Source organism: Manis pentadactyla, chromosome 12 (assembly GCF_030020395.1).
Source record: "Manis pentadactyla isolate mManPen7 chromosome 12, mManPen7.hap1, whole genome shotgun sequence".
In the NCBI taxonomy this organism is placed as follows: Eukaryota; Metazoa; Chordata; class Mammalia; order Pholidota; family Manidae; genus Manis; species Manis pentadactyla.
This window is the reverse complement of record NC_080030.1, coordinates 11,636,608-11,654,366: the sequence shown is the minus strand read 5'-3', so window position 1 is coordinate 11,654,366 and position 17,759 is coordinate 11,636,608. Positions and strand designations below refer to the sequence as shown.

The following is a 17,759-nucleotide window of genomic DNA, read 5'->3' as shown; positions in this document are numbered from 1 at the left end:
CTTTCCCTGAGGGCCCAGTTCTGTGCTTTTGGGGTTGGAGTAAACCTTTTAGTAGTTTAGCAGCTCTATGGGGGGTTGTGGTTCTTGGGATTTGGATTGTTTTTCCTGCCTTTAACAAAGTGACATAAAATTCATGTAACACAAAATCAACCGTTTTAACCATTTTAAAGTATGCAATTCAGTGACATTTAATAGATTTACACTGTGGTGCAACCATCACATCTAATTCCAGGATACTTTATCCCAAAAAGGAGCGTATACTTTGTTAGCTGCCACTCCCCACCTCCCGCCTTGGGGCCAGGCCTCATCCCTCGGGCCTTGGTAACCACCAATCTGCTTTCCCTCTCTCTGGATTTGCCATTCTGGGCATTTCCTATAGATGGGATCGTACAACATGTAGCCTCTTGTGACTGGCTTCTCTCACTCAGTTTCATGTTTTCACTGTTCATCCACATTGTGACATGAATCAGAACTCTATTCCTTTTTTTCATTTTTTTCATAGGGTATGTACATTTAAAAATTTTTAAATTTTGGTATTGATGTACAATCACATGAGCAACATTGTGGTTACTAGATTCCCCCCATTATCGAGTCCCCACCACATATCCCATTACAATCACTGTCCATCAGTGTAGTAAGATGCTATAGAGTCACTGCTTGTTGTATTCCTTTTTATGGCTGAGTAATATTCCACGGTATGTGTACACCACAGACTGGTTATCCATTCATCTGTGCATGGCCATTTGGGTGTTTATACTTGTTGGCTGTTGTGAATAGTGCTGCTTTTAATTTTAACATTTGTGTACACAAGTTTTTGAATACATTTTCACATCTCTCAGGTATACACCTAGCCGAAGAATGGCTGGGTCATACGGTAATGTTGTATATAACTGTCTCTGTGGACCTGCCAGACTGTCAGTCACATCACCGCACTGTGTTACATTCCCAGCAGCAGTGTGGGAGGGTTCCTGCTTCTCCCCGCCCTCCACAACACTTGTTCTTTTCTTTCCTCCATTAGAGCTGCCCTAGCAGGTGTGAGGTGGCATCTCACTCTGCTTTTGGTTTGCATTTCCCTGATGACTAATGACGCTGACCATCCATTGTTGCCTGTACTTATTGGCCATTTGTGTATATTTTTTGGAGAAATATGTGTTCACGTCCTTTCTCCTTTTTTGAATTGGGTTTGCTGTTGATTTGTATATGAGTTCTTTATATGTTCTGGACACTAGATCCTTATCAGATATATAATTTGCAAGTGTTTTCTCCAATTCTGTAGGGTTGTTTCCCACTTTTCATTGTCCTTGCCCAAAATATTTTAATTTTGATGAAGTCAAAAGTCAAAATATTCTTACTATTTTTTTCTTTTGCTGATACTGTGTTTTTAGTGTCATATCTAAGAATCTCTTGCCAAACCCAAGGTCACGATTTACCCTTATGTTTTCTTCTGAGAGTTTTATAGGTTTGGCTTTTGATATTTAGGTCTCTGACCCATTTTGAGGTAATTGTTAGATCTGGTGAGAGGTGAGAGTTTTGTGTGTTTCTGATCGTCTTTTCTGTTGGCCTGATGACATTTGGACTTGGTTCACTAGGAGGGGGGAGGGTGATTGCTGGGAAATCCGAAAGTACTTTTTCTCACCTAACAAATAATGTATTGAGCACCATATTCTGTCCTGGGCCCTGGGACAGTAGCACTGAACAGAGGTATTCCCTGTTCTCATGGGGGATGGGGGTGAGGAGCACCAGAGAGAGGAGTTAAGTAGATAGAAGGGCAGGTGGTGGTGAAGTGGGAAAGAGGGTAGAGACCTGTGGAGGGGATCGTATCATTTTGCTGTCTCAGCTGGGACCTGAACACAGAGCTCTGTACAGACAGCTAGGGGCAGAACCTTCCAAGCAGAGGGAGCAGGAAGGGCATAGGCCCTAAGTGGAACTGGACTTGGTCCGCAGAGGAGCAGCCAGGGCATCCATGTGGCTGGTGCTGATGAGAAAAGGGCCTTGGGTTGGGCAAGGGGGCATGGGATGGCAGATGAGGTCAGATGATGAGATGATGACAGGACCTTGAGGCTGGGGTGAGGGCCTTGTTTGACCCTGAGTAGCATGATTTACAAAAGGGCCCCTGATGTGACACTTTTGGGCTCAGCTCTGCTGTTTTCTGAGGTGGGTGTAGGTGCCCATTCTCAGACCCACTCCCTGCCCAAGGGGAAGATTGCCCTACAGGGTGGAGGGGAGAAGTGGGATTTCTGTTCCTGCTCTGACAGCTGGTGTGGAAAGCGCCGCTACAGGAACTGTTCATCAGTAGGAACTGTTTTATAGTCCCACGGCCTTCATTGAGGCGAAAAACTTACTTTAATGCTAGAAGCAGGTTTCCTTGCTGGTTTGGAGCCTCCAGAGGCAGCTGCCAGCTCTGATGCCACAGGGCATGTGCAGGGAGGAGCTGGACAAAAAGAAGCCCAGGCAGCACCTATGGGCATCACCATATTGCCATGTGTCCTAATGGAAATGGTAAAAGAGGTGCACTCCAGTCCCCACTTTCCACACACGTTTCCTCTAGGGAACGCAGGTAGCTTTTCTGGCCCTTCCTGGAATTTTCTGTGCAAAACCTGCCTGTCACTTCAGCCATAGGCCTCAGTGGAGCTGGTGCTCAGTGCTGCGTCTTGTCTGGGCCCTGAGGGAGTTGGCCCTAGAAGGGTTGAAGCCCCCATTTTGTGATGGGCATGTTGCAGATGGCATGGAGAGGGCAGGCATAGCTCTTAGTGGACTGGAGGCTCACGGCCCAGGAGGCCGCTGGTGGGGATAGGGCTGGTCCTTTCCCTTGGGAGGGACAGGCGACCAGCTGGCCCCACGGCAACAGGCACACCAGGAGGACTCCTGGTCATTGCTCTCCTGTGGACATTAGCTGTTGCACAGATTCTCCTCCCAGGCAGCACCTTTTATTCTGTGTCATGGGCTCGTCCCGCAGCACCTGTTCTCTTTCCAGGACAGCAAGGTTGGGCTTTGGCCACAGGCCCCTGCTGCTGTGGGGGCTCAGGTGCTCCCGTGGGGCTGCGTGCAGGTGGGCGGCTTTGGGTACTTACTGAGCACTTCTGAGAGCAAAACACACAAGTATCACATGCACTGTGATCCTGGGGGAGCTACTGACAGTTTTAAAGAAACTTGTGACCAGCCTCTGCCCCTTTGAAAGTGACCCGTGTAGGTGCCCTTTCTGGCACCATGTGCTCAGCTTGGGAAGGAAGGCAGGCTTCATCTCGTTGCTGGGAAAGGGCTCTCCAAGTTGCAGACGGAGCCGAGTGGGATCTGGGTGTTGGGACTAGATTGTTCCCTGTTTTCAGAAATTTTCAGGAGAGATGGGCTGTGTCTGGGGGGAAGGTAAAACCATAATCACTACACCACCTTCCTGGGATGGGGTCTGCACTACCTCCAGTGCGTGGTCCCCCCTTCTGTGACTGCTGGGAGGGAGGTCGAGGTCTGGAGACCTGGTATCCCAGGCCTGGTCCTGCGTGTCCTGAGGGTGAGTTTGAGCTGCTGGGCTGGCAGTAACTGGCATGAGCCTCAGGACTGTCATTTCCTGGCGGTGATGTGTTCCCAAACCTGCTCTGCACACACTGCTGGAGTGAGCTGCCACCAGAGCTGTTCTCCATTGTGCAGGCTGCAGGGGATTTGCGTTTAGGAATCTGAAGACCATTAAGGTTTTATCTTCAAAATGTTGATGGTTACTGTATAGTATGTTAAAGTTTCTGCTCTCCAGGCTAATTTGTTAACGATATCCCAAAACATTAATCTGGAGGCATCATTTGCAAGTCCTCCCCCTTAATGAAACAATCAGATTGTAAATGGATGTTTATTTGCAGATGTAGCAGCCGGAGGCACCTGGTTCCTTTTATTCCCTTCAGTCAAAACAACCTTTATCTCTGGGTGGTTCTTGAACCCAGGACTGACCAGCTCAGATGGAAGTCTTGGTCTGACTTTGCCTTGGATGGCGACTCCCCTACCCATGGTGGTGATGGGCTTGCATTTGATGTGTGATAAGCATTTCAGATGGAGTGTAGTGTTTGGGCACACCTGGGGTGTTAGAAGTGCCCTGTTAGGAGGAAGCTGAGATGCTCCTGAACTTGACCTTCCCTTTTGGCTTCTGTGAAGGAGCTGAGTACCTCACTTGCAAATGGTGTGTCTTACAGGAAGGATTGGGTAAGAGAGCACCTGTGGGGCCGGGTGTGAGGGGTTTGTGAGGGGTTTCCGAGTAGAGAGCCAGGCCTGGGTTGATTTGTCTGACAGATGGAGTGACTGGAGGCACTCCATTATGTGTATTCACGTGGCTTTCTGGAATCTCCTCTGCCATTCCACAGCTCTGCGTGCTGCCCCTCTGTCCTTCAGGCTCACTGTGCAGTCCCTGGACCCCTGCAGGGCACGGGTAGCCCAGGCAAGCCCGTGGGAGTCTCAGGCATCACTCTAGCCTCTCAAACTGATTGTAAGTGGCCTTTCTGTACCACAAATGCCTTTTTCTTCTCAGCAATCTAAAGTCCATTTAGAAAAGTTGTTAAAGGTTCTGAACTTCTTTATTTTGCTTCATCTACTTTTCTTGGAGATGGGTTTTCACATACCTGTATATTTCTGCCACTTCATCTTTTCTGCTTCCATTTCTTCTCCCTTTTACATCTCTATAAATCCAGATTCCATCCTTGGGGCCAATCCTATGAAGCATTTCGAGATTCTTCTCCTACTACCCTAGACTGTCAGGGTGGATTTCTTTTCCAGTGTCAACTTTGTATAAAATGGTGATCGGCACACGCATCTCACTGTGCTGGGTCTGTGCTGCCACGAAGGTGGGGACCATGGGCCGTCCCTCCTCCTGCCTTCCACAGAGGACCCTGGTCCCTCAGAGGTCACCGTCTGGTGCAGAATCTGTATTTGCCTGGGGCCTGTTGACATCTGTGTCCTGCTGGCCAGACAGGCTGTGCTCTAGGAGAAGGGGTGTCCCAGGCGGTTAGTAACTGACTGAGCTCCTCGTGCTGTAAAAGTCCCTTTCTGGGTTCCACGTCACTCAGATGAACAGTGAGCAGCAGTGAGTCCTCTGCCTCCCTGGAAGCTTAGGCTGCTGTGTGTGTGACTAGAAGCGAGCACGGCTGCAGTGCTAGTGATTTGAAGATGCTGTGCTGCTCTGGCCGGCCGCGAAACTCTGTCCCGGACAGAGCTTGAGGAGGTGTGGGTGAAGCGGTGAAGGTGCGTGGGGATTCACAAGAGGCCCTGCAGGACTCTGGGCTCCTCCGGCTTTCAAGTTGGTCATTCTGGCCCCTGTGTCTAATGTCATTTCCATGCTTAATGGTTTTCCTCCTCCTGAGACAGGTAGGTTGAAGCTGAGCAGACACTGAGCACCCATGAGAACTCTGTTCTTTTGCTCAGAATTGAACTGGGAAGAAGGACCTTTCCTGAGATACCTGGTCAACATTTGAGAGTGTGAAGAGGAGATGAAAATGTATGTGTGTGTGTGTGTGTGTGTGTGTGTGTAGTGCATGGGTGCCTGTGCATGAGTGTGGGCACACAAACGTGTGTGTTTTGGTGTGTGTGGTGCAAGGTTGCTTGGTGTGCTGCTAACCTCGTGTGCTGCAGCTTTGGGGGCAGGGAGGTGTCTGTTGAGGCCCCAGTTTCCCGTGTTCATCTCCTGCCAATGGGGTATCCATTGAGTGGGGCCTACTGCTCCCAAACCTGGGGCACCATGTGTTCCTTATCCCTTTCCCTTGGCCTCTCTGCCAGGTCCCAGGACCATGACTTTAGGAGGCTGTCGGTAGATTGGCCACCTCATGAGAAGCCTTTAAAAGAGTGACTGAGTCCCTTGACCAGGACAGAAGCATTTGTCAGTCATGTGTTCCCTTTTGTGAAGTGGCTGTCCACCTGTTGAACTGCTCTGGCCCCTCTTCGCACCATGTAGAAGGCTCCCCAGGGTCAGGGAGTCCCAGTGTGGGATGGGTAGGATACCACCAGGTTGGGGGTGAAGTGACAAGCCCGCCGTCGGGCCCAGTGTTCCTGTAAAGTTCAGCAGAACTGGAGAACTAAGGTGCTGATGAGGTGGAGGCTCAACCCCAGGTAGGTCCCTGAGGCTCCCCAACTGCCGCCAGGCTGGGCTGGGCTGTGGAGCAGAGCCTCAGTAGCAGGCAGAACACAGCGGAGTGCAGGTGGTGATTGCTCAGAGATCTCCATCCTTCCCGTGGGGAGGACACAGATGCAGGGCTGTGACAGTGCTGCCTGCCTGCCCAGAACCTAACCTGGAGTGGGATAGTTGGGGGGCAGTGTGGTGTGGACCTCTGCCCTTCTCAGGGTTTGCCTGACACACAAGACCCCGCTGTCCCCAGCCATCAAGAGCAAAGGTGAGTCCTGGTTACCTGGAGAAGTTGGGCCCTGCGGTTCCCTTCCTCCCCTGGGCTTTCTCCGGGGGCACCCAGGTCTCCAGCGACTCAACTCCAGTGTGTCCCCCACAGCTGGGCCCGTGCCCATCAGGTCCTTCTCAGCCTCTGCGCTTGTCCTGAGCACTTTGGTCTGATGCTCAGGCATGTGTGTTTCTGTAACTGGGTTAAAGTTTCATCCAGTGAAATAATGGAATTTATGGCATGGAATTTCCTTCTGCGAGGGACCTATTTATCTTGAGAATGTGTAGGGCTTTTAGGATGGTATAAAACTGACCCATGTAGTTATTAGACAGACTGACCTTGCAGTGAGCTGCCTGTGATTGGCACTTTTCGAAACTAAATTTCTCCTGGCTTGTCAAAAGGGTTAAGTTTGAGTCCTGGCCTGTTTTTACACATTCAAGTCCTGTTTTTGAAATGTGTTTTTACATTTCAAGTCCTGTTTTTGAAATGTATTTTCTCTGTAATCAGTTCTGCTCTAATGCTTGTTTTGAAAAAGGAGATTTGTTCCAACACTACTGATACGTAGTGGATGGTTGAAGCTTAACACACAATGTTGTGTTTGTTAATGTGTGATTTTTTGTCTGGGAGAAATGCTAGGTTAGAGGTTGGGAAGCTGTCATCCACAGGCTGGCATTCTGTTTTGGTTAATAAAGTTTGATTTGGGATATAGCTATACCCATTTGACTGAAGAGCTGAGTAATCAGGATGCCCAGTGACCCTCAGAGCTGAAAATACTTGATCCCTTTAAGAAAAGTTTGCCAACTCCTACACTAGGTGAATCCAGAAAACTGTTCCTGGCTGAAAGAGCACCTGCCCATATATAAAATCAAAACACACACACACCTCAGTCATGTACCAAGCCTCCTCCAGGCCTTACCCACCCACTCCTGGGGTCAGACAGCCTTCCAGCATGTCAGAGTAACTCAGAAACTGCAGCCCACCCACGGTCACAGCAAATGCCAGGTTTTCCCCCAGGTGAGGAGTCAGGCTCCAGGTAGCTTTGCGTATAAGCATACATCATTTTATTGCACTTGCTTTATTGTGCTTTGCAGATACTGCATTTTTTATGGATTGGAGGTTTATGTCAGACCTGTGTCAACTAGTCTCTCAGTGTCATTTCCCCAACAGTGTTTGCTCATTTTAAGTCTCTGTCACATTTTGGTGATACATTATTTCAAACTTTTTTGTAACTACTTATAGTGATGTGTGATTGCTGAAAGCTCAGATGATGGTTAGCATTTTTAGCAACAAAGTATTCTTCAATTAAGGTGTACATTGTTTTATTTAAGACATAATGTTGTTTTCACACTTCATAGACTACACAGTATACTTCATAGTATTAGTGTAAACATAACTTTTGCAGTATTTGGCAGAAACATAATTGGCAGTATCTCCGGGTATGCCTGTATTTCTTAGCTGTTTGACAAGCTGGCATTTTAAAAATCAGGTTCCTGTCTTTTGCTGTGTCACTGATGAAGTTTTGGAGTATTGGGCATCTAATTCTGTTGTTCCCAGAAGCTCTGTGTTTCTATTGCACGGTTTTGCAACAAGCGGCCAGTTTTTAGAAATGCGTGTTGCACTCCAGCAGAATGTACTGTACTTTGAAAGCAAACAGCAAAAGGTGGTGTCTCTCACTGATGACACTCCCTAAAGTTGGAATCATTTAATATCTTGTCTGGACCCTATGGGGTGAGAGGTGAGGCCCAATTTCCCCTCTTTGAGGAGTTTCCAGTGTCCTTTGGAAACCTCATGCCTGACTTTGGGTGGTAGACGGGGTGTTTTGATGGGCACTGGGGGAGCACGTCAAAGTGAAGTTTTCAGCACGCCCCACCCACTGGATGTGTGAGTGCCGCCTGCCTCAGTTTTCCACCTGTAAGGTGGGCTGATGATAGCACTAGTGTTGCAGGTGGTTGTGAGGATCATCTGAGGTGACCTTGTGGGGTGACTGCTCAATCGGTGTCAGGTGTTCTTTCATTAGAGTTAAGGGCAGCTCCACATGTCTGTTAACAACTGAGGAGCAATAAACTTGGGTCGAGGACTGAGGATCCAGGGTTGAAAGGGGCTCTGAGGTGTCTGGTCCAGGCCTCCCACCCCCGAGCTCCTCACTGTTAATCCTACCTTCATTCCTTCATTCATTCATCAAATGTTTGCTGTGCATCTATCTACTGTGTGACTGGCCCACTTCTAGGGGACGTTGATGTTGACACACTGGGGACGTTGATGTTGAGGCCCTGCTGTTACGTAGCCTGTTAGCTGGTGGGTGGTGGTGACATATGCCTATGGGGGTCCATACCTTCTAGCTGGTGGGGTTGTCCCTGGCCTGGCCCCAGGCAAGGCCAATCTTGATTCTCTCAGTCACAGCCCCTGTGGAGGCTTTTGAGGATAGCTGCCATCTGCTTGTCACTCCAGATAAAAATATACCATTCAAACACATAGGCTTTATTTATTTATTTATTTATTTATTCATTCATTCATTCATTCATTTTTATTTTTATTTTTTAAATTTTTTATTAAGTTATGATTGATATACAGTCTTATGAAGGTTTTACATGAAAAAACAAGTGTGGTTACTACATTTGCCCTTATTATCAAGTCTCTACCCATACCCCAATGCAGTCACTGTCCATCAGTACAGCAAGTTGCCAGAGATCCACTATGTCCCTTCTCTGTGCTGCACTGTTTTCCCCTTGACCCCTCACACCATGTGTACTAAACATAATACCCCTCAGTCCCCTTCTCCCTCCCTCCCCACCCACCCTCCCACACCCCTCCCCTTTGGTAACCACTAGTTCATTCTTAGAGTCTCTGAGTCTGCTGCTGTTTTGTTCCTTCACTTTTGCTTCATTGTTATACTCCACAAATGAGGGAAATCATTTGGCATTTGTCTTTCTCCACCTGGCTTATTTCGCTGAGCATAATGTCCTCCAGCTCCATCCATGTTGTTGCAAATGGTAGGATTTGTTTCTTTCTTATGGCTGAATAGTATTCCATTGTATATATGTACCACTTCTTTATCCATTCATCTACAGATGGACACTTAGGTTGCTTCCATATCTTGGCTGTTGTAAAAAATTCTGTGATGAACATAGGGGTGCATATGTCTTTTTGAATCTGAGAAGTTGTATTCTTTGTTCTTAAATTCTAAGGAGTGGGATTCCGGGGTCAAATGGTATTTCTATTTTTAGTTTTTTGAGGAACCTCCATACTGCTTTCCACAATGGTTGAACTAGCTTACATTCCCACCAGCAGTGTAGGAGGGTTCCCGTTTCTCCGCATCCTTGCCAGCATTTGTTGTTCTTAGTCTTTTCGATGCTGGCCATCCTTACTGGTGTGAGGTGATATCTCATTGTGGTCTTAATTTGCATTTCCCTGATGATTAGTGATGTGGAGCATCTTTTCATGTGTCTGTTGTCCATCTGAATTTCTTCTTTGGAGAACTGTCTCTTCATATCCTCTGCCCATTTGTTAATCAGGTTATTTGCTTTTTGGGTGCTGAGGTGTGTAAGTTCTTTATATATTTTGAAGGTTAACCTTTGTCAGATACGTCATTTACTAATATATTCTCCCATGCCGTAGGATGCCTTTTTGTTCTGTTGATGATGTCCTTTGCCGTACAAAACCTTTTTAGTTTGATGTAGTCCCATAAGTTCATTTTTGCTTTTGTTTCCCTTTCTTGAGGAGATGGGTTCAGGAAGAAGCTGCTCATGCTTATATTCAGGAGATGTTTGCCTATGTTGTCTTCTAAGAGTTTAATGGTTTCATGACTTACCTTCAGATCTTTAATCCATTTTGAGTTTACTTTTGTGTATGGGGTTAAACAATAATCCAGTTTCATTCTCTTGCATGTAGCTGTCCAGTTTTGCCAGCACCATCTGTTGAAGAGGCTGCCATTTCCCCATTGTATGTCCATGGCTCCTTTATCATATATCAGTTGACCATATATGGTTGGGTTTCTATCAGGGCTCTCTAGTCTGTTCCATTGGTCTGTGGGTCTGTTCTTGTGCCAGTACCAAATTGTCTTGATTACTGTGGCTTTCTAGTAGAGCTTGAAGTTGGGAAGCGTAATTCCCCCTGCTATATTCTTCCTTCTCAGGATTGTTTTGGCTATTTGGGGTCTTTTGTGGTTCCATATGAATTTTAGGATGATTTTCTCTAGTTCGTTGAAGAATGCTTGTTGGTATTTTGATAATGCATTGAATCTATAGATTGCTTTAGGCAGGATGGCCATTTTGACAATATTAATTCTTATCCATGAGCATGGGATGCAAACACATAGGCTTTAGACCATACAGTGGAACGTTCCCTGGTGGGCAGCTCGTGAGAATGCCCAGTGGAAATAAGAGTGGTGGACCTGATTCTAGACCCTTAGCGCCCCATAGGCTTGGATTTCCCCACCTCATGGGATGGATGATATGCCTGTCCTCTGGGTGAGTGGCAGCTGTCACACCCAGCATGTGTGGTTGTGCCCCCCTCCCTCAGCCCTGCCTTGCACACAGGACCCCTGGAGGGAACATCTCTCCTCGTCTTCTGAGTCCAGGTATTCTGAGTCCAGCTGGGCCTTGGGTCTTCCTGATGGTAGATAGGAGAGGAAATGCCTGATTTCTGAAACGTCTGAAGTTTGCAGACCATGAAGGGTTAAGACCCGAGCTTCAGTCAGTGAGTGGTAAGACTTTGCCTTTTGAGCAGATCTTAAGCACAGGACTCACTGTGGCTGCCTTCCCCTGCTGAGACCTTCCCTCTCCAGTGGCCTGAACCCTCTCACCAGATTCCTGAGCCTGGGAGGCACCATCTCAGTACACTCACCTTCCAGAAAGTCAGAATGCAGTCATTTTCAATGAAAGTACTTTACTTGTTTGCTCTGCTCTACCCTGTAGGGCAACCCCAGGTAATTTACAGAAATGCAGAGTTAGCTCAGTAGCACATACCAGACCCATACTGTTTGCACTGAAAATGAAGATGAATGGGGAAAGACATGTCTACCAAGGAAGAGTTTAGCCTTGAGTGGGAGGAGAAGCCGCTGAGCAGTGTGGGGTTGTCGTGGCAGTCCTGGCCAGGACCGTGTGGATGCGGGTCCTCCTGTGGTGATGGATGCTCTGGCTCCATGGCCCCTCAGGGCAGCTGGTGCAGGGTGTGGGAGTGAGTGGAGGGGTTTGGGTTAACTGCTTAGAGCTTGGAGGTCACTAGTGACACAGAAGGTGGACTTGTAAGCTGCATGGACATTTGCCAGTAACGAATGGGAAGGTGGCTGCAGCATCTGCCCCCCCAGTCCACTTAAGGTTACATGTCGTGTTCTTGGTTTGGCCTGCTGGAGGAGCCAGCCGCTTGTCTGCCCCGTCTCACAGGCCTCTGGACCTAGGACCCTCCTCCCCCTTCCTCCCCACAGGACCTTCACTCCCACCCCGTCCCTGGGGGCTCTTGTCCTTCCCCTTCTCACCTCTGTAGGTGGGAGTGTTATTGTATTTAGCTTTCCTCCTTCTGTTTCTTCTCTTTGCATGCAGGACTGAGACACAGTCATTGGTAAAATAAATAATGTAATCCAGAAACTTTTAATACAGAGAGTGAACGTTTCTTCATAATCCACTCCAGAGGTAAGTGCTGTGGATTTTAACCAATTTCTTTGAGTTGTAATTTTAGTAAACTTGAAGCATTTTTTCCTGCAGAGTTGCAAGCATTTGTAAACCCTGTGAAGGCTATTGCAGTATTCTGCAGTGAAGTCACTCTCTCCATGCAGCGTTTCTCTGATATGTGGGTGGGCAAACAGGCTCAGGGAGTGACAAGCTCCCCTTCCCAGTCGCTGCCTGAGGTCTGTCCTCTGTTCTCTGCTGTGGCTGGTGGCGGCGGCTGGCTTTTGGGGTCATCTTTCTGTTCCCCAAGTTAAGGCTGAGCACAAGGGATGCAATTTAAGAGAGTTTGATGTTTAAAACTCAAGAGGGCACATTTTTGGTGTGAGCTGTTTCCAGAATGCAGCCACTGCATCCCCACCTATCACTTAGATAATGTGTCAGAAAGGAGCTTTGCCAGAGCAGACTGAGGTCTCTTTTCTGGAAGGGAAGATGTGTGTCTGTCAGCCAGGGGCTGCCGGCACCTAAGAGCAGCTCAACTGTTCTCTGCCCAAGTCCTGCCCCAGGCACCTGGGTTTGACTCAAAAAGTGGGGGATCCACAGAGCAGTGCAGGTCCGGGACTTCTGAAGCTTCCTCAGGGTACTGTCCTGGGAAGGGTAAAGGGGGTTCCTGGGTCCAGGCAGGAGATGAGAGGCCATGCAGCGAGGTGGCACAGCCTGAGCCTTGGAACCACCAGGGCACAGATACCCCCCCTGTGCTGTGCAGCTGCCCAGTGGAGCTCCTGCTCAGTCACCTGTGTGTCAAGAGTGTGGAGCTTGGCCAGTGGGCTGCTGAGGCCAGTGTCTGGTGTCGGTTTCTTGGCCCTTCTTCCTTCTGGACAGGAACGGTGGCCCACACCACCCTAGGACAGTGGCAGACAGCGGCTGCCGTATGCACAGGCCTGCACCTGCCAGCAGACGCTCCCCAAGCGTGGGGTCTGGTAGGTGGCTCAACTCAGCCTGTCCAAACGAACCCACTCCCAGCCTTCCTCCCCCAGATCGCTCCTTCCTCATCTCAGAAAATCAGTCAGTTGCTCAGGCAAAAACAAAACAAAGCAGGCCCCCTTCTGCCTCCTGTTCAGCTGTTGGTGTGTTGTGTTGTCCATATCCTCTACAGTACACCCGGCATTTGGTCATGTCTCCCCACAGACCTCTTTCCACTGCGTTCTGAGCCACAGGATCCAGAAGCCTCCAACTGCTCCCCCTGCCGCCCCTGCCCCAGTCTGTCCCCATCAGCCAGGTGACAAATCGATCCCTCCCCCTACATCCCTCTGTGCTCCTCCTGAGGCCAGTCTACATTTAGCACCTTCTTTCTCCACCTCTTCACACTCCCTTTTCAGGGCTCCAGGAAAAGCACCCCAAGTCCACCTCTCAGGGACATTGGTGCTGCCCCTTCTCCCAGCGTGGACTGCTAAGCCTCACTTTCCTTCTGCCTGAAACAGGAGTTTGCTGGTACTGTTCCTGCTGGTATGTTGATAACAGAGTAGTATGAACAGCATTTCCTGGTATAGGTGGGTAATGCCTCAGGGTTGTGGCTCTGTGATTGTGTCTATTTACTTTTTTAAAAAAATCTAGATGTTTACTGGCATTGTGTGCCCGACCTGTGTGCCATGTGCTTTCTCTTGGTCTCCTGAGCCTGTTCAGAAATCTGAGTTCCTACTACAGCGTAATTCACCCTTTTGGAGTTGTTCTGGGACAGGTTTTCCACCTGAGATTCCCACACTAGTTGGACAGGGCATTTTACCAAAATAAAGAAGTTTTTGGTAGAGGCAGACTCAGTGGCCCCATCATCCTGGGGTTGGTCTACGTTGGGCCCTGTTGCCTCTAGGGTGGCTGGAACCTGCCCTCCTAGGGACGGACTCGCCGAGGCCCGTCTCCACCCCACATGCCCAGACAGGAGCCCGGAGGATGCATCCGAGTAGGCCCTGCTCACCTTGGTTGTGCTGGAGAGTGAGGAGGAGGGGTGAGGCCGCCTGCGTTTCAGCCCTGCCCCTGGGGAGCCCTGTGCCTCAGCCAGCCATGCAGCCCTGGTGGCCTCATCTTTTACAGAGGGCCTTCTTCCCCTCCCACTACTTGCCCAGAATTTTGAAGCAGATCCTAATCTGCCAGTTGGTTCAGAATAACAGCAGCCTCTTCACCTGCTCTTTGGAAAGTGCTGTGATGCACCTCCTCCTGGCTTCAGTCACACTTCATTCCCCAGACTCACTCCGTTCCTCAAAGCTGGTCTCTTCCTGAGAACTTTGTCACTGTCCCTGGATCTGTGCCTGCAGGGTGGTGACCGCCAGCTCTGATGTGCTGGAGGCACTGGGCCTTTCTGATGGGCCTTCCAGCAGGAGCAAATGGCCCGCAGTCCCTGAGATTGGCAGGTCTCGGCCCTGCATGGCCTCTGCTGCACGGCCTCTCTGTGGAGAAGGCACCACCCTAAGGGGAAGGCCAGAGCCCGAGGCGCCAGCCCCACAGCCAGCCCCACCCCCTCCAGCTGCGTTTGTCCTTCGTGGTGGGGGAGGAGTGCGGCAGGCGTGTCCCCCCACCCACCAAGTGGCCCGCCAGAGGCGCAGGGCTTGTGAGGCCAGGCCAGCCATTGGTTCTGGGCCCAGGGTTGGCAGAGCTCCAGCCTCTCAGCTTCAGAATGAGCTGCCTGGACACTGCACACACAGCACAAGCAGCCAGTCTCCCAGGCCCTCTGCTGGGGACCCCAACAGCTGCCAGAGCTGGGATGCTGGGGGGCCCTGAGGCTGCAGTCGTCGCTGGGCCTGCGGCGAGCAACCCTGTGCTTGTGAGGCTCTGCTCTGGCCCCTGTGACTGTCCTGCACCCACCATGATGAAGTGAGGTCGCTTGGGCACTGCCTTGCCAGTCTGGTGACCAGGCGCCCGGCAACGTGGTTGTCGGCTGTCTCCCCCGCCCCCGTTCATGTGGGCAGTTGGTAGGAAGGACTTCATGCAGGTCTGGGGCTCAGATGAACTTGATGGCTTGGAGCTGGAGGCTTACAAGGCTGAAGGCTGCTCAGGGGCTGCCAGGCTAGCGCAGAGGCAGAGTGGGGCAGCATGTAGGGGTCAGTGCAGGATTGGGGGGTCTGGCATCAAGATGTGGCAGTGCATTCTCTCCGTCTACTTTGGAGCCTCCCTCTGCAGTGGGGACCAGGTGATGCTGGGAGCTTGTCGGGACAGAACTGCTTTGAACTCCAGCAAGGGCCCTCCTTCCCTGAGGTCCTGGCTTCCCTCACCTTCTGCCCCACCAGCCTCCTCCCTGGCCCTCGGAGTGCATGTACCTGCCATCCCTGCCACCCCAACTGCCCTGTCATCCAGTTCCCCAAATGAGGAGCTGCTGTTTCAGGCGTCACCTGAGGAAAAATGACCCGCAGTACGGGGGGCGCCCGACGTTTGTGGGCTCATCTGCAGGCTCACAGGGAGGCAGGCTTGGCAGACCCAGTGAGCGGGCTGACGGGGTTTGGGCTCAGGGCATGTGGGAGGACAGAGGCTGTGGGAACCCAGGCTGAGGGATGTGGCAGCTCCCCTTGCTGCCCTTGGGGCAGGTGGTGGAGGACTGGCTGGGATATAACGAGCCAGAGTGGAGGGTCAGGGTGGTTTGGGGTGGCCAGGCACAGGCTGGGAAGCCAGGAGGGATCGGGGGCGGAAGGAGGCTGAGGGGTGGCCTGGGCCTTTGAGCTTCAGAGTTCTCGGCCCACCCTCAGTCCCCCAGTGGTGACATGGCCATGGGGGGACCTGCCCGAGGAGCAGATGGCTGAGTGCTCTGGCCAGGCCATGTGGGCCTAACGTGTGCAGACGGGTCACCCTTCCTCTTGCTCACGGAGCACAGAGCAGCTGTCACTTTTTTTTCTGTTGTCTGAGTCCAGAAAGGGCCCTTTAGGGCAGGGCCCTTCGCTGTTGCTCATTTGTGAAATCAGCTGCATTACAGAGATTGTCAGTGAGTCAGCTCAGAAGCACGTGTCCCTTGGCCGCTTTGTTGCCGCTAGCCTCCCGGGAGGTGGACTGCTGGCCTGGGTCTGTCCAGTCTAGCTGGTGAGGAAGCTACCTGTGTGGACACAGATGGAGCCCGGTAGGCTTCCAGGGTGGGCAGCGCCACAGGTGTGCCCTGACACTTGGTGAGGAGCTCATGTAGTGGGCTCCTCCCCAGCTCTGTGCTGGTGGGTGTGGGCACCAACTGCCCTGTGGAGAACTGGCACCCTGGGAATTAAGCTAGAACCTTGCAGCGAAATGGTGTTTTGGGCCCCAGTGAACTCTGGCCTGGCTTTTTACATCCTGATGCTCTGGCATCTCATTTCCCATGTTCTGCCCTGTTGGGACGTCGAGGCCAGGCTCAGAGTGGCCCCTTTAAGAGCAAGCGCCCAGGTCCCAGACTCTGTTGTGGAATGCCAGTAGCCTCCCTGCAGACAGACATCACTGCGCTGTTGTCTGTCCCGTCTCAGTGAGGGTTAACAACACTTGAGCTTGTTGTCTGGAACCGGTTCAAACTGGTTTTCTGGAAAGTGCTTTGTCTCTCAAACTGAATCCTGGGAAGGGTCATGTGGAGCCCAGTGATGTCATGGGATCAAAAACTGACTCAGCTGTTTTTTTCTTCTTTTTCTTTCTTTAAGTCAAGATATGTGTGTGCTGCAGGTAGAGGGAACTGGCATGGTAGTGGGCCAGGCCTTACCTCACTCAGTTTACCTTGCCAGCAGTCAAAGGGTTAAATGTGAACCCCACCCCCACCCCCCGTCCCCACTTCTCACCCCTCTGAGGTCAGCTGGAGGGAGGAAGCAGCCCCTTACAGAAGGGGAGGCGAAGTATCAACCCTGAGTCAGTGCAGTTCCGGGGCGCAGGCAGTGTGGTCCCCCTTCCTGGATTCAACACCTCCAATCCAGTGCAGTCACTCAGAATCCTACAGGCAGGGAGTTCAGATCTAGAACCGTTTTGCTCTGTTTGCTTTTGAGTCTGGGGCACAGAGAATTCCTTCTGTCTCATAAGCTGCCCCTCCCATTGTTCCTGCCCAGGTCCCCACAGGCCTCGGCGCCCCGGATGTTCTGCTCCTGCCCCAGCCTTCCCCAAGACTCTGAAGACATGACATGGGCACACTTTGTGGGCCCCACAATGGTTGTATCTACTGCCATCATCACATGGCAAGGAAAACACTCCCAGCTGACCCCCTGAGAAGTTTCTAAGAAGGTAGCAGCCTCATTGTGCCATGTTAAAATGTTTTCTCCTTCTCCCAAAGTTCAGAATGACTGAAGAAGCATGCCGAACACGGAGTCAGAAACGAGCACTTGAACGGGACCCAGTGGAGGACGATGTGGACAGCAAGAAAATAAAAATGGAGAGAGGATTGTTGGCTTCGGATTTAAACACTGATGCGGACATGAGGGTGACGCCTGAGCCAGGAGCGGGCCCCGCCCAAGGACCGCTTAGGGGGGCTGAGGTGATGGCCATGGGCAGAGGCGAAGGGCAGGCGGGCGATGGGCCTGTGGACATGCGCACCACACACAGGTGAGAGGGAGGGGCCTGGACCCAGTGCCAGGCCTGGACCCGAGAAGGTGGGGCGAGGCTGCCCCGTAGGCCTGTAGGAAGCAGTTTTTTGTGGGTTACTTGGAGATGGTCATGGGCTCCTACCCTGGCATCACTGTGCCATCCTGGCCAAGAGGTGTCCCCACTGGGGCCCGGACATTGATGGCATGGGATGTGGGTCTCATAGGACAGGGAGGTATTTTCCATCAGCTCCGCTGCCAACAGCAGGTCTCCGCCAAACTTGTACTTGTTGTGTCTCCAGTTT

The 17,759-nt window shown here is 50.9% G+C and overlaps 1 protein-coding gene across 11 annotated transcripts in view; it reads left to right on the top strand.

The window, feature by feature from the left end:
- The window catches only part of GATAD2A (GATA zinc finger domain containing 2A), a 98,365-nt gene that overhangs the window by 45,472 nt on the left and 35,134 nt on the right, over window positions 1-17,759 (top strand). For 5 of the 11 annotated variants that reach the window (XM_036895642.2, XM_036895639.2, XM_036895641.2 and 2 more), the window contains one exon: window positions 17,208-17,476. The exons of 2 other annotated variants lie outside the window; for them this stretch is intronic. In XM_036895642.2, the coding sequence (XP_036751537.2) occupies window positions 17,214-17,476 (263 nt within the window). In that variant the 5' untranslated portion in view covers window positions 17,208-17,213. The remainder of the gene's footprint in view (window positions 1-17,207; window positions 17,477-17,759) is intronic. 4 more of the 11 variants (XM_036895645.2, XM_036895637.2, XM_036895635.2 and 1 more) reach the window with 1 other exon arrangement.